At 42.1% G+C, this 16,571-nt stretch overlaps 1 protein-coding gene across 1 annotated transcript in view; it reads right to left on the minus strand.

Annotated features, from left to right (window-relative positions):
* The window catches only part of LOC311242598 (uncharacterized protein), a 50,297-nt gene that overhangs the window by 19,160 nt on the left and 14,566 nt on the right, over window positions 1-16,571 (minus strand). The window contains exons 5-10 of the mRNA XM_084331581.1: window positions 13,485-13,949; window positions 12,313-12,477; window positions 9,397-9,561; window positions 6,478-6,645; window positions 2,793-2,849; window positions 951-1,115 (exon numbers count right to left, since the gene is read on the minus strand). Of these exons, the coding sequence (XP_084187707.1) occupies window positions 951-1,115; window positions 2,793-2,849; window positions 6,478-6,645; window positions 9,397-9,561; window positions 12,313-12,477; window positions 13,485-13,949 (1,185 nt within the window). The remainder of the gene's footprint in view (window positions 1-950; window positions 1,116-2,792; window positions 2,850-6,477; window positions 6,646-9,396; window positions 9,562-12,312; window positions 12,478-13,484; window positions 13,950-16,571) is intronic.

Genomic DNA, 16,571 nt, shown 5'->3' on the forward strand with positions numbered 1-16,571 from the left:
GCCTCATTTATTGATGAAACAAAACCAACATCAACACAATTTACCACCGAGCGGAGAGTTTACTCTCACAAAAAGCTCGCTGATTTGTTAGCTTATGTGATTGCGTTTTACCGTTAGCATTGCGGCTAGCGTACATAGCGTGCACAGATCAATATAACTCGCTATTGATTGTTTGTACTAGTAACGTTAATGCTAGTAGAATAGACACAACGTGAGGTAATCATCATCATCCATTTTAAACCGGTTATTACCTAATGCTAACGTTAGTAGAATAGACACGAGAGTAACGTTAACGCTAGTAGAATAGACACGAGGTAACATTAATGTTAGTAGAATAGACACGAGAGGTAACGTTAACGCTAGTAGAATAGACACGGGAGGTAACGCTAACATTAGCAGAATAGACACACCGAGAGTCTGGTTAATGTTGTTATTGATTGATTGATTGATTGAAAACTGTGTTTACTCTGGCTTGCTCCAAACCCTCACGGACATAGCTATGCTCACGGAGCTCTCATGCTGTACGCCAGCGGCCCCACCTCCCCACACGGAGACAAACGGAGTACTACCTGCAGTGGAAAAGGAATAAAGTACCAGGTACCTAAAGCGAGTAGAGTAGGGTCGAGTCGAGTAGGTACTATGCAATGGAAAAGAGGCATAAAAGAACACAGACGATAAGTGAATACTGAAAGAAGAAGACAACTCGAAGAAACCTCTTGTCGATAAAGGCAAAATCTCGACTTCTACTGCAAATCAAAGGAGCTTTTATTTTATGATTGTTTTTTGCTTGTTCAGAACTTTTGTAAACTATATTTTTTATTAAGGCGGAAACCGGTGCACCTCTGCTTTACGTGTATCTGGAATCAGCTATTTTAGAGTGTACACAGAATCGTTTGGAGGGTGAACTTGAACTGGCCCCATTGTAGTCAGCCAATAAAGCTCCATCGTACTTGTTCATGAAGAAAGCTTCGGCAACTTTGTGGTCATGGAACAGCTCCTCTTTGCCATCGACGGTCACAATCAGGGTGCATGGAAAACCAAAGGAGTGGCTTAACTTAAGATAATTGAGATTCTGTATCACTGGTCGGAAGGCCTGGCGTCTTCTTCTCACTTCACTGTAGTTGGGGAAAATGAAGACACATGAATCATTAAGGAACAACTCTTTTTTTTCTCTGTCATCAAGGAGAACCTGCCTTTTCTCAGTCCTTGCCCCACAATGGTGGTATGAACTACCCATTCTTGTCCTAATAAACTAACCTACACTGTAGCACTCAACACTCTGATGAACATTATTGTTACTCAGCTGATAGAGTTGTGCCCTTCCTGATGACTTGTCGTACAGAACTTGTAAGTCGCTTTGGATAAAAGCGTCAGCTAAATGACTAAATGTAAATGTTAAGTAAGATTCATTAACACAGGGGCGGCTAAGTGGCGCAGTGGGCAAGGCGCTCGCCACTAACGCAGGAGATGCTGGGTTCGAGCCCAGCTCTCGGCGTTGCTTCCGGCTTGGCTGGTCGTTCATACTAATACAATTGGCAGTATTAGGGGATGGGAAAGCCGGTCGGTGGGGATCGGACGTTGTGGACAGCGACTCCTACAGGTCGGTTGGTGCACCTGTACAGCAGAATCAGGAAGTATCGGGGGCAGCGTGAGCCTCCCACGCGTTACTCCTCGCCACTGAGAGATCGCGCTGTGCAGGTGAAAAGATGCGACGGCTGCCTCCTCGTGTACCGGAGGGGACACGTGATGCAAGGCTCCGTCCACATTGCAGCCGACCAGTGGGAGGCATGGTCTAACAACGTTTGAGACAGGGGAGGGTATAATTGGATAATACGAAATTGGGATGGGAGAAAAATAGAAAATGGGGAGAAAAAGTAGATAAAAAAAAATATTCATTAACACATTCGGGGCCATTGGGATTAGACGGGGCCCACTCTATACGGCCAGCATATCATAACAACCTTTCATTGTGCGTGAGGCTGTTTGTAGAGCTAAATCTATACTTTATATTATTGCTATCTGTCCATTCTCATTGTCAATTGACACTATAAACCGTCCCTTCAATATGCCTTAAATAAAAGAAATGCATCAATAGGTTCCCATTTTATAGCGTCTTGAATATGAACGTTATAGCAGAATGTTCAGGGTATTTCCTGGAACGCGAAATATAGGGTGCTAAGCTAATAACGTTAAATCGAATGGCTTGTGGTATATTCTCAGTCTCAAACTGCTATGAGTTATGAATGATTGTTATGAGTTATGAATTAAGGTTCCCAAGGTCGACCGCTACTGGGAGATAACTGAGAAATGTAAGATCCAGTGCATTATACACTATATATATTCACTCTGTTAGATAATACATAGTGCTCTGCTTTTCCCCCAAAGAGTTTATTAAATACATTTCTTCTAGAAGTAATTATAATTGGCAAAGCTAAAGATAAGACACCAATTCGATTTCTATAAAATAAGCAGAACTAATAATATAAATTGGACCAAAAGGTCTGGGCAAACTGGATCTATATTGGAAATCTCCCTGGTTAGAAGGGGTCATTAGGTTAGAGCCGACCCCCGAGAAACCACATTGTATTTAAATACAACAGGAGACTGGTTGCTGTGGCCGGCCAGAGTTAAACATTAGAACAGATGGCGGTGTTGATCAAATCATCCCACACAATGGGCCTGTCAACAGACGCCCATTTTATGGTGACTGATAAGGCCAACTGTAAACAGAAAAATGCTCTAGAAAACAGCCTCCAGACTAGGAGGTGTAGAAACACCCAGTTGCTATTTACTTCAAATCTGGTGGCATAGTGGGGACAGAATCCATTCTTAAAGTTCCTCCTGTTTGCCTGTAACAGAGGAAACAATCATTTGGTCAAAGTTGGAAAACAACAACCATTTAACTGTTCATTACTCAAGTATGAAACATAGAATCAATCTGTTTATAATATTGAACTGATCAAATCAAGACTAAACAGGACACTATTAACTATAGTTGATAGTTGAGTTAAGCAAGGTATATGGTTTAAAATAAGTTTAGAATTTGGTAAACAAGTGTAATTTAGTTAGAAGCATCAAACTAACTTCAAAGATATTAACCTAGAATACATAAAGTAAAACAGCTTGTTTTAAAACCAACAATAGGTATAAATCTATGTTTAGGACACTAAGAAATGCGGTGGAAAGACTAAACTAGATGTATAATCAAAATAAGCATTAATCTTTGATTGATAAATTGATAAATCTAATGCCAGATACATTTAAACTCTAAACTAGAGAACTACAACTTGTAGCTCTAAACAAGGAACAGCCTGCCTTGTAAAATTTACATCTAGCCAAATAAGGTATTAGCTGACGTCAGACCTGGTTCAAAATGGCCGACGGGAGCTTTAGCCAATCAGGACTTAGATATCCGCCCCCTGACGAACGTCAGTTCGACGTTCGTCCAGGGGCGGGACTTAGCCGTTAAAAGTGTCTGCACAAGATCAGACAAAGAGAGAGCATCCTGAAGTTTTTTATGCACAGCAGGAACGGAGAAGACCCACTTGAGACGTTTCGCCACGAGAACAGAGAAGTCCGTTGTCTCCTAGGACAACAAGAATCAACAACCGAAGATACATTGAAGATTATTATTCTTAACTACTTTTATTAGACTGATATTAGTGGACTTGCGGCATAGTGCTTTTCCTACTAGTATCATTGCGCTTTCATTGATTGAACCTAGAGCTGCCGCGGTATCGGTATTACCGCGGTATCGCTGTTACATCATGCCCACCGCAGCGTTGGGCTGAATACCGGCATCACCGCTGTTTTTTATTATATTATTATTATTATTACGCTCTCGTTGGGCTTGCGGCTCTGCAGATATACCCTACTTCTCTGTCGAGATTCCAAGCGACCCTATTGGGTACCAGAAAAGTCACATGAAACACTGCAGACCACAGATTGGTCAGAAGAGATACGCGAAGTGCTTTTACTTCCTGAATCTCAGCCAAGAGCCATTGATCAGAGCTCAGTCACAACACGGCTAATAGTACGTTAGCTCCCACCGGAGACCGGAGTGGATTGCCGTCGCTCCTCAGGGAACAAGGCATAATGATTTTACTGCAACGAAATGTTATAATAAAAGCCCTTCGTTCTATACACTTGTCTGATTGAAAACTTTATTAACAGACCGCAGAATGGGTACAACTCGGCACGCTCTGAGCAAAGAAAGGAACTTAGATATTAATTTAGTAACGCTTGCCTTGCTATGGTCCGGTAAATACGAACGTGTAACTATACTAACGTTAATGCCACAAATCGAATGCCTTTGTAATCATAAGTAGTAACGTTAAAATAAGAAGAAGAAGAAAGGGTCGAGGGGGTAACCGGCGGGCGCGCCGCTACCACTCCTGCCCGCGACACCGAGTGAACGGCGCACGACCAGAGGGGAGACTTCGAATCCGTGTTTCACTTTTAATAACGAATGCGTGCTTGCCGAATCCCAAACAATATTCATGCTGCAAAGTCATCCTCTAAAGATAGACATTTAGACTAGAGGCAGGCTATATGCTATAAAGAGTAGACTACTACTAAAAAAAAAATGCATTCAAACTGTTTTTTTTTTTTTTTTTTTTTTTTGTGCGTGCGGTAAAAACCGCGGCGGTAGGAAATATTTTGCAAATTTGTGCGGTAAGGAAATAATCAATACCGCGGCAGCTCTAATTGAACCAGAACATTTTTGTATACTTTTTGGACTTTGAATAAACAAACCACATGAGAAATAGAAACACTCTACTTGCTTTCTTCTTCCGCCGTGCTACACAGTTTTTGGTAAAAGACTTAGAGCCAGACACAACGCAGTTGAGTACATATTACGATCAGAAGGCTCTGGTCAAATTTACATTAGGCTATAGACAAGCTAGAGTTAAAACTCAAAATGCATATTGTCGGTATCATGGTCCACCATGAATGCATGAAAGGGGGGGCTATAAATCTATTTTTGAGACTAGGAGCTCAGAATACAGTTGGGAGGCAGGCCTAGGCTGCCTCTTTTTCAAATGTACCCAAAGTAGTCTCTGATTGGACGAGAGCTTCTTGACATCACTAGGTGTGATGTCACGAAGGCCGGGCTCTGATTCATTCTTAAAAGCAGAGTCACACAGACTAATGCCCCTTTTCCACTGCATGGTACCTACTCGACTCTACTCTGCCTTTTCAGTTTTCCATTGCCAAGATTTGCGGATGGTACCTGGTACTTTTTTAGTACCGGCTTTCTCGAGGTTCCAAGCAGGTAGAAGTGGTACCAAAAAAGTGACATGAAATACTGCAGACCACTGATTGGTCAGAAGAGAGAAGCGTCACACGTTGGAGCGTCTGCACAAAAATAGAAACCAGCCATCTTTAATGCCTCGCGTAGGATTCATTATTTGTTTGCAGCAGGAACAAGTGCAATAAACAAAAAAGGATACATTCACTGTGTATTCTGCCTCATTTATTGATGAAACAAAACCAACATCAACACAATTTACCACCGAGCGGAGAGTTTACTCTCACAAAAAGCTCGCTGATTTGTTAGCTTATGTGATTGCGTTTTAACATTAGCATTGCGGCTAGCATACATAGCGTGCACAGATCAATATAACTCGCTATTGATTGTTTGTACTAGTAACGTTAATGCTAGTAGAATAGACACAACGTGAGGTAATCATCATCATCCATTTTAAACCGGTTATTACCTAATGCTAACGTTAGTAGAATAGATACGAGAGTAACGTTAAAGCTAGTAGAATAGACATGAGTTAACGTTAACGTTAGTAGAATAGACACAAGAGGTAACGTTAACGCTAGTAGAATAGACACGAGAGGTAACGTTAACGCTAGTAGAATAGACACGAGAAGTAACGCCAACGCTAGTAGAATAGACACGAGAAGTAACGCTAACGTTAGCAGGATAGACACACCGAGAGTCTGGTTAATGTTGTGATTGATTGATTGAAAACTGTGTTTACTCTGGCTTGCTCCAAAACCTCACGGACATAGCTATGCTCACGGAGCTCTTATGCTGTACGCCAGCGGCCCCGCCTCCCCACACGGAGACAAACGGAGTACTACCTGCAGTGGAAAAGGAACGAAGTACCAGGTACCTAAAGCGAGTAGAGTAGGGTCGAGTCGAGTAGGTACTATGCAATGGAAAAGAGGCATAAAAGAACACAGACGATAAGTGAATACTGAAAGAATAAGACAACTCGAAGAAACCTCTCGTCGATAAAGGTAAAATCTCGACTTCTACTGCAAATCAAAGGAGCTTTTATTTTATGATTGTTTTTTGCTTGTTCAGAACTTTTGTAAACTATATTTTTTATTAAGGCGGAAACCGGTGCACCTCTGCTTTACGTGTATCTGGAATCAGCTATTTTAGAGTGTACACAGAATCGTTTGGAGGGTGAACTTCAACTGGCCCCATTGTGGTCAGCCAATAAAGCTCCATCGTACTTGTTCATGAAGAAAGCTTCGGCAACAACGTGGTCACGGAACAGCTCCTCTTTGCCATCGACGGTCACAATCAGGGTGCATGGAAAACGAAGGTAGCAGCTTAACTTAAGATCGCTGAGACGCTGTAGCACTGGTAGGAAGGCCTGGCGTCTTCTTCTCACTTCATCACTGTAGTCGGGGAAAATGAAGACACGTGAATCATTAAGGAACAACTCTTTTTTTTCTCTGTCATCAAGGAGAACCTGCCTTTTCTCAGTCCTTGCCCCACAATGGTGGAATGAACTACCCACCCCAGTTAGGACAGCCGAAACCCATCCAATCTTTCGCCGTCGACTAAAGACGCACTTCTTCAACCATTATCTGAAATAAAAAAAATTAAAAAAGTCTAACCATAACTAACCTTACTGTCATGCACTTGTCCTAATAAACTAACCTACACTGTAGCACTCAACACTTTGATGAACATTATTGTTACTCAGCTGATAGAGTTGTGCCCTTCCTGATGACTTGTTGTACAGAACTTGTAAGTCGCTTTGGATAAAAGCGTCAGCTAAATGACTAAATGTAAATGTTAAGTAAGATTCATTAACACAGGGGCGGCTAAGTGGCGCAGTGGGCAAGGCGCTCGCCACTAACGCAGGAGATGCTGGGTTTGAGCCCAGTTCTCGGCGTTGCTTCCGGCTTGGCTGGTCGTTCATATTAATACAATTGGCAGTATTAGGGGGTGGGAAAGGGGGTGGGAAAGCCGGTGGGTGGGGATCGGACGTTGTGGACAGCGACTCCTACAGGTCGGTTGGTGCGCCTGTACAGCAGAATCAGGAAGTATCGGGGGCAGCGTGAGCCTCCCACGCGTTACTCCTCGCCACTGAGAGATTGCGCTGTGCAGGTGAAAAGATACGACGGCTGCCTCCTCGTGTACCAAAGGGGACACGTGATGCAAGGCTTCGTCCACATTGCAGCCGACCAGTGGGAGGCATGGTCTAACAACGTTCGAGACAGGGGAGGGTAGAATTGGATAATACGAAATTGGGATGGGAGAAAAATAGAAAATGGGGAGAAAAAGTAGATAAAAAAAAAAGATTCATTAACACATTCAGGGCCATTGGGATTAGACGAGGCCCACTCTATACGGCCAGCATATCATAACAACCTTTCATTGTGCGTGAGGCTGTTTGTAGAGCTAAATCTATACTTTATATTATTGCTATCTGTCCATTCTCATTGTCAATTGACACTATAAACCGTCCCTTCAATATGCCTTAAATAAAAAAAAAATTCATCAATACGTTCCCATTTTATAGCGTCTTGAATATGAACGTTATAGCAGAATGTTCAGGGTATTTCCTGGAACGCGAAATATAGGGTGCTAAGCTAATAACGTTAAATCAAATGGTGTTTCGGCTATAGACAAGCTAGAGTTAAAACTCAAAATGCATATTGTCGGTATCATGGTCCACCATGAATGCATGAAAGGGGGGGCTATAAATCTATTTTTGAGACTAGGAGCTCAGAATATAGTTGGGAGGCGGGCCTAGGCTGCCTCTTTTTCAAATGTACCCAAAGTAGTCTCTGATTGGACGAGAGCTTCTTGACATCACTAGGTGTGATGTCACGAAGGCCGGGCTCTGATTCATTCTTAAAAGCAGAGTCACACAGACTAATGCCCCTTTTCCACTGCATGGTACCTACTCGACTCTACTCTGCCTTTTCAGTTTTCCATTGCCAAGATTTGCGGATGGTACCTGGTACTTTTTTAGTACCGGCTTTCTCGAGGTTCCAAGCAGGTAGAAGTGGTACCAAAAAAGTGACATGAAATACTGCAGACCACCGATTGGTCAGAAGAGAGAAGCGTCACACGTTGGAGCGTCTGCACAAAAACAGAAACCCGCCATCTTTAATGCCTCTCGTAGGATTCATTATTTGTTTGCAGCAGGAACAAGTGCAATAAACAAAAAAGGATACATTCACTGTGTATTCTGCCTCATTTATTGATGAAACAAAACCAACATCAACACAATTTACCACCGAGCGGAGAGTTTACTCTCACAAAAAGCTCGCTGATTTGTTAGCTTATGTGATTGCGTTTTACCGTTAGCATTGCGGCTAGCGTACATAGCGTGCACAGATCAATATAACTCGCTATTGATTGTTTGTACTAGTAACGTTAATGCTAGTAGAATAGATACAACGTGAGGTAATCATCATCATCCATTTTAAACCGGTTATTACCTAATGCTAACGTTAGTAGAATAGACACGAGAGTAACGTTAACGCTAGTAGAATAGACACGAGGTAACATTAATGTTAGTAGAATAGACACGAGAGGTAACGTTAACGCTAGTAGAATAGACACGGGAGGTAACGCTAACGTTAGCAGAATAGACACACGAGAGTCTGGTTAATGTTGTTATTGATTGATTGATTGATTGAAAACTGTGTTTACTCTGGCTTGCTCCAAACCCTCACGGACATAGCTATGCTCACGGAGCTCTCATGCTGTACGCCAGCGGCCCCGCCTCCCCACACGGAGACAAACGGAGTACTACCTGCAGTGGAAAAGGAATAAAGTACCAGGTACCTAAAGCGAGTAGAGTAGGGTCGAGTCGAGTAGGTACTATGCAATGGAAAAGAGGCATAAAAGAACACAGACGATAAGTGAATACTGAAAGAAGAAGACAACTCGAAGAAACCTCTTGTCGATAAAGGCAAAATCTCTACTTCTACTGCAAATCAAAGGAGCTTTTATTTTATGATTGTTTTTTGCTTGTTCAGAACTTTTGTAAACTATATTTTTTATTAAGGCGGAAACCGGTGCACCTCTGCTTTACGTGTATCTGGAATCAGCTATTTTAGAGTGTACACAGAATCGTTTGGAGGGTGAACTTGAACTGGCCCCATTGTAGTAAAGCTCCATCGTACTTGTTGATGAAGAAAGCTTCGGCAACTTCGTGGTCATGGAACAGCTCCTCTTTGCCATCGACGGTCACAATCAGGGTGCATGGAAAACGAAAGGAGTGGCTTAACTTAAGATATTTGAGTTTTCGTAGCACTGGTCCGAAGGCCTGGCGTCTTCTTGTCACTTCACTGTAGTCGGGGAAAATGAAGACACGTGAATCATTAAGGAACAACTCTTTTTTTTCTCTGTCATCAAGGAGAACCTGCCTTTTCTCAGTCCTTGCCCCACAATGGTGGAATGAACTACCCACCCCAGTTAGGACAGCCGAAACCCATCCAATCTTTCGCCGTCGACTAAAGACGCACTTCTTCAACCATTATCTGAAATAAAAAAAATTAAAAAAGTCTAACCATAACTAACCTTACTGTCATGCACTTGTCCTAATAAACTAACCTACACTGTAGCACTCAACACTTTGATGAACATTATTGTTACTCAGCTGATAGAGTTGTGCCCTTCCTGATGACTTGTTGTACAGAACTTGTAAGTCGCTTTGGATAAAAGCGTCAGCTAAATGACTAAATGTAAATGTTAAGTAAGATTCATTAACACAGGGGCGGCTAAGTGGCGCAGTGGGCAAGGCGCTCGCCACTAACGCAGGAGATGCTGGGTTTGAGCCCAGTTCTCGGCGTTGCTTCCGGCTTGGCTGGTCGTTCATATTAATACAATTGGCAGTATTAGGGGGTGGGAAAGGGGGTGGGAAAGCCGGTGGGTGGGGATCGGACGTTGTGGACAGCGACTCCTACAGGTCGGTTGGTGCGCCTGTACAGCAGAATCAGGAAGTATCGGGGGCAGCGTGAGCCTCCCACGCGTTACTCCTCGCCACTGAGAGATCGCGCTGTGCAGGTGAAAAGATGCGACGGCTGCCTCCTCGTGTACCGGAGGGGACACGTGATGCAAGGCTTCGTCCACATTGCAGCCGACCAGTGGGAGGCATGGTCTAACAACGTTCGAGACAGGGGAGGGTAGAATTGGATAATACGAAATTGGGATGGGAGAAAAATAGAAAATGGGGAGAAAAAGTAGATAAAAAAAAAAGATTCATTAACACATTCAGGGCCATTGGGATTAGATGGGGCCCACTCTATACGGCCAGCATATCATAACAACCTTTCATTGTGCGTGAGGCTGTTTGTAGAGCTAAATCTATACTTTATATTATTGCTATCTGTCCATTCTCATTGTCAATTGACACTATAAACCGTCCCTTCAATATGCCTTAAATAAAAAAAAAATTCATCAATACGTTCCCATTTTATAGCGTCTTGAATATGAACGTTATAGCAGAATGTTCAGGGTATTTCCTGGAACGCGAAATATAGGGTGCTAAGCTAATAACGTTAAATCGAATGGTGTTTCGGCTATAGACAAGCTAGAGTTAAAACTCAAAATGCATATTGTCGGTATCATGGTCCACCATGAATGCATGAAAGGGGGGGCTATAAATCTATTTTTGAGACTAGGAGCTCAGAATACAGTTGGGAGGCGGGCCTAGGCTGCCTCTTTTTCAAATGTACCCAAAGTAGTCTCTGATTGGACGAGAGCTTCTTGACATCACTAGGTGTGATGTCACGAAGGCCGGGCTCTGATTCATTCTTAAAAGCAGAGTCACACAGACTAATGCTCCTTTTCCACTGCATGGTACCTACTCGACTCTACTCTGCCTTTTCAGTTTTCCATTGCCAAGATTTGCGGATGGTACCTGGTACTTTTTTAGTACCGGCTTTCTCGAGGTTCCAAGCAGGTAGAAGTGGTACCAAAAAAGTGACATGAAATACTGCAGACCACCGATTGGTCAGAAGAGAGAAGCGTCACACGTTGGAGCGTCTGCACAAAAACAGAAACCTGCCATCTTTAATGCCTCTCGTAGGATTCATTATTTGTTTGCAGCAGGAACAAGTGCAATAAACAAAAAAGGATACATTCACTGTGTATTCTGCCTCATTTATTGATGAAACAAAACCAACATCAACACAATTTACCACCGAGCGGAGAGTTTACTCTCACAAAAAGCTTGCTGATTTGTTAGCTTATGTGATTGCGTTTTACCGTTAGCATTGCGGCTAGCGTACATAGCGTGCACAGATCAATATAACTCGCTATTGATTGTTTGTACTAGTAACGTTAATGCTAGTAGAATAGACACAACGTGAGGTAATCATCATCATCCATTTTAAACCGGTTATTACCTAATGCTAACGTTAGTAGAATAGACACGAGAGTAACGTTAACGCTAGTAGAATAGACACGAGGTAACATTAATGTTAGTAGAATAAACACGAGAGGTAACGTTAACGCTAGTAGAATAGACACAGGAGGTAACGCTAACGTTAGCAGAATAGACACACGAGAGTCTGGTTAATGTTGTTATTGATTGATTGATTGATTGAAAACTGTGTTTACTCTGGCTTGCTCCAAAACCTCACGGACATAGCTATGCTCACAGAGCTCTCATGCTGTACGCCAGCGGCCCCGCCTCCCCACACGGAGACAAACGGAGTACTACCTGCAGTGGAAAAGGAATAAAGTACCAGGTACCTAAAGCGAGTAGAGTAGGGTCGAGTCGAGTAGGTACTATGCAATGGAAAAGAGGCATAAAAGAACACAGACGATAAGTGAATACTGAAAGAAGAAGACAACTCGAAGAAACCTCTTGTCGATAAAGGCAAAATCTCGACTTCTACTGCAAATCAAAGGAGCTTTTATTTTATGATTGTTTTTTGCTTGTTCAGAACTTTTGTAAACTATATTTTTTATTAAGGCGGAAACCGGTGCACCTCTGCTTTACGTGTATCTGGAATCAGCTATTTTAGAGTGTACACAGAATCGTTTGGAGGGTGAACTTGAACTGGCCCCATTGTAGTAAAGCTCCATCGTACTTGTTCATGAAGAAAGCTTCGGCAACTTCGTGGTCACGGAACAGCTCCTCTTTGCCATCGACGGTCACAATCAGGGTGCATGGAAAACCAAAGGAGTGGCTTAACTTAAGATATTTGAGATGCTGTAGCACTGGTTGGAAGGCCTGGCGTCTTCTTGTCACAAAACTGTAGTCGGGGAAAATGAAGACACGTGAATCATTAAGGAACAATGGTGGAATGAACTACCCACCCCAGTTAGGACAGCCGAAAGCCGTCCAATCTTTCGCCGTCGACTAAAGACGCACTTCTTCAACCATTATCTGAAATAATTATTTTTTTTAAAAGTCTAACCCTAACTAACCTTAGTACTGTCATGCACTTGTCCTAATAAACTAACCTACACTGTAGCACTCAACACTTTGATGAACATGATTGTTACTCAGCTGATAAGAGTTGTGCCCTTCCTGCTGACTTGTCGTACAGAACTTGTAAGTCGATTTGGATAAAAGCGTCAGCTAAATGACTAAATGTAAATGTTAAGTAACCCACCGAAGATGGATACACATGTACATAATGATGCACAGCAATATTCTCGATGCTTAACCCTTTGTCGTGTGGCAGTGAAAGGGTTAACCTTCTGTGTTGTCGCAGTGAAAGGGTTAACCATTGGTAGCGTGGCAGTGAAAGGGTTAATGTTAGGGATGTCCGATATTATCGGCCTACCGATATTATCGGCCGATATTGGCATTAACATGTGATATCGGAAAATATCTGTATCGGTTTTTACCCAGGCAAGCAAGTAAGAACAAATTCTGATTTTATTTATTGTCAAAAGTATGCATAATGTTGTGTTAATTCCACAACAAGAGATATGTAATGTTAATTACCTGAAATTATTCCGTTTTTTGGGGGGGGAAACCCTGCATATATCGGTATCGGTTGATATCGGTATCGGAAATTAAGAGTTGGACAATATCGGTATATCGGTATCTGTAAAAAAGCCAATATCGAGCATCCCTAGTTAATGTGTATCGTCAATTCGTCATGTACATGGAGCGAGACACAATAAAAAATCGGTAGCGCATGTGAGAGAATAATAATATCTCGTTATTATTGCTGCTGCCATGCGTTTTAAGATGAGTTATAAAAAAAGGGATTTCCATAAATATTTGCTCGAGCATAAAGTCTCTCACATCTTGGTCCTGTACAACGCCCATTCCTTCGATCCCCAACTCCAGACAGGACTCTCTGGCACCAAGTTGATCCTCACGCTGCCATCCACCCCTCTCTTAGGGGTGGGAGGGCACACTGGGGTGGGAGGGCACACTGGGGTGGGAGGGCACACTGGGGTGGGAGGGCACACTGGGGGAGGAGAGAACACAGAGGGAGGAGGAGGGACCGAGTATGCTCCCCTGCTCTCTCTGCCCTGATCACCGTCCCTCTTCTCGCTGTCCTTCCTCCCGGACAACCGCTGCTGAATCCGACTCGACATCAGGCCCAGCTCTTCTGATCCCAGATCTATGCCGGTGGCCTGCAGCACGTCCTGCATCATGTCTCTGTGGACATCTGTCTTCAGCTCCTCGCTCTCCACCTGGCTGCCCCAGTCAGTCTGCTTGTCACAGCGCGAGACCGGCCCCTCGCTCTCTGGAGTGGTGAAACTAGAGAGACATTGATGTTAACACATTAACTGCCACGCTTATATCCATCAATGTTTGATCACTGCCAGCACTGTAAGTCTATGGAGATGTTTACCTTCTTTGCAGGGCTATAACTTTTTAAATTGTATTGCTAAATTGACATTACTATGGCCCATTCAACATCGATTATCTATCGTTCAGGATGTAGGAACGTTTTACTTTTTCATTCACACATTCATACGAAAATACCGTCTAGAGTATAAATATGTTTTTATCGTTTTCTGCAGTAATTCCTAGAACGTGAGATATAGGCATAAATGCATATATTAGATTATCAAATGCAGTTTGATACCGATCGACGCTATATAAAAAATGTCAACTGTACATGGTCCTAAACGTTATGACTGATCATGCGCGGGTGAACAGGGGGGGGGGGGTCGTTTATAATTCCGTAATCGTCGTTAAATGCTTCATGTAGTATGGGTGATATATAGATAAGAGCAGTTTGCATCGATAATAATAAACAAAAACGCTGAAACTCACGGCAGCTTCCTCTTAGCGTTGGGCGATGATACTGGAGCAAACAGATCCCAGTTATGTGATGGGGATCGAGGCGGTCCATTTCCGGTTTGTATAATACTAATATACGCCGAAATCATGTCGATTATTGAGTTATGGCAACGATCCATATCCACGGTGTGTGTCTTGAGTCCCGCGACGATATACGAGTGGCCGGACGGATTTGGGAGACGCACCGAGCTCCAACGGGCATATCCGGTTTGGCAACTCGCCGATCAGCCACCAGGTGGCAGTATTGAAGCGTTGCAGAGTTGTGACGGCTCACACAGCATCAGACAAGGCTCTGTGAGTGAAATATGAATACCATGGCGAAAATATGAAATATTATCAGAATAACGTTGTACGCCGTGATCTGGCAGAATTCGCATGAACTTGAAACCAGTTGTATGACGTTTCTGGCGGAGAAAGTGTTAAGTCAATCATCAACAGTCATCATAGGGCTGGGCGATATAACGATAACGATAATTTAAATGATCTTTTGAATGAAGAATGGAAGGGGGTCTATGTAGAAGACGTCAATGCTGCTTACAATACTTTTTTGAATATCTATCGGACACTTTACGATAGGCACTGCCCAATGGTTCAACATAAACAAAAAAGTAATGACAATAGAAAACCATGGATAACGAGGGGGTTAGAGAATGCATGTAAAAAGAAAAACAAACTATATAGAGATTTTATCAAATGTAGAAAAAAAAATGCTGAAACTAAATACAACGTGTATAAGAATAAGTTAGTATTAATTATGAGACGGGCTAAGAAAGATTATTACAATAGATTGTTAGGCGAAAATAAAAATAATATAAAGGGCACATGGGACATTCTAAATAAGGTAATGGGAAATAAATCAGCGTCCATAAAAATGCCTAGCCATTTCATTAGTAATAGTAAGACAATAAAAAACATGAATGAGGTGGTTAATGAATTCAACAATTTTTTTGTAAATGTGGGGCCAAATCTGGCAGATGCCATTCAAAAACATGATGAACCATTACAGGAAGGATGGAGAGGAGATAGTAAAGTACTGCAGTCTATGTTTTTGGGAAATGTCAGTGAAGCAGAAATCATGTCCATTGTATCAAAGTCAAAGAATAAGACATCCATTGACAGTGATGGGATAGATATGATTATAGTGAAGAAGACAATTGATTGTATGATCAAACCTCTCTGTTATATTTGTAATCTTTCTTTTCAGACAGGTATTTTTCCAGACAGGATGAAGGTAGCAAAAGTGATCCCACTTTACAAAGTAGGAGATAAGCACAGCTTCACTAACTATAGACCAGTGTCATTGCTATCACAGTTCTCGAAAGTGCTTGAAAAACTGTTTTCGCATAAGTTAGATGGTTTTGTGGAAAAGAACAAACTGCTGAGCGAAAGCCAGTATGGCTTTAGGCAAAACAGATCAACAGCGACTGCCTTAATGAATATTATTGAAGAAATAACAACAGCAACAGATAAAAGGAAATTAACAATAGGGGTGTTTATTGATTTAAAAAAGGCATTTGATACCTTAGATCATAATATTCTAATTTCTAAATTACGCACATATGGTGTGAGAGGAATGGTTCTAGAATGGTTGAGTAGTTATCTCCACAATAGGTGAAATATGAATACCATGGCGAAAATATGAAATATGATCAGAATAACGTCGTACGCCGTGATCTGGCAGAATTCGCATGAACTTGAAACCAGTTGTATGACATTTCTGGCGGAGAAAGTGTTAAGTCAATCATCAACAGTCATCATAGGACTGGGCGATATAACGATAACGATAATTATCGCGATATATTTTAATAATCGATATCGGGGGGGAAAAATACAGAAAAAAAATATATATTAATATTTTTTTGTCTTTCTTTTTTGTGACCTGCAACAGGGCAGTTTTAAAACCAGAGACAGTGGACAGACTTGTCTTTCTTGCAACTTAAAGTAATGGCTTTGCTTGTCCAAATGACAATACTGACCAAATTGAGATTTATTTTTCTCTTGACCATTTATTTTGTTTGCTTTCTAATTTAAAATACAGTTTGAAACCATCTGTACACAGTAGGCTATGTGTGC

Source organism: Notolepis coatsorum (genome assembly GCF_963971535.1).
Source record: "Notolepis coatsorum genome assembly, chromosome: 16".
In the NCBI taxonomy this organism is placed as follows: Eukaryota; Metazoa; Chordata; class Actinopteri; order Aulopiformes; family Paralepididae; genus Notolepis; species Notolepis coatsorum.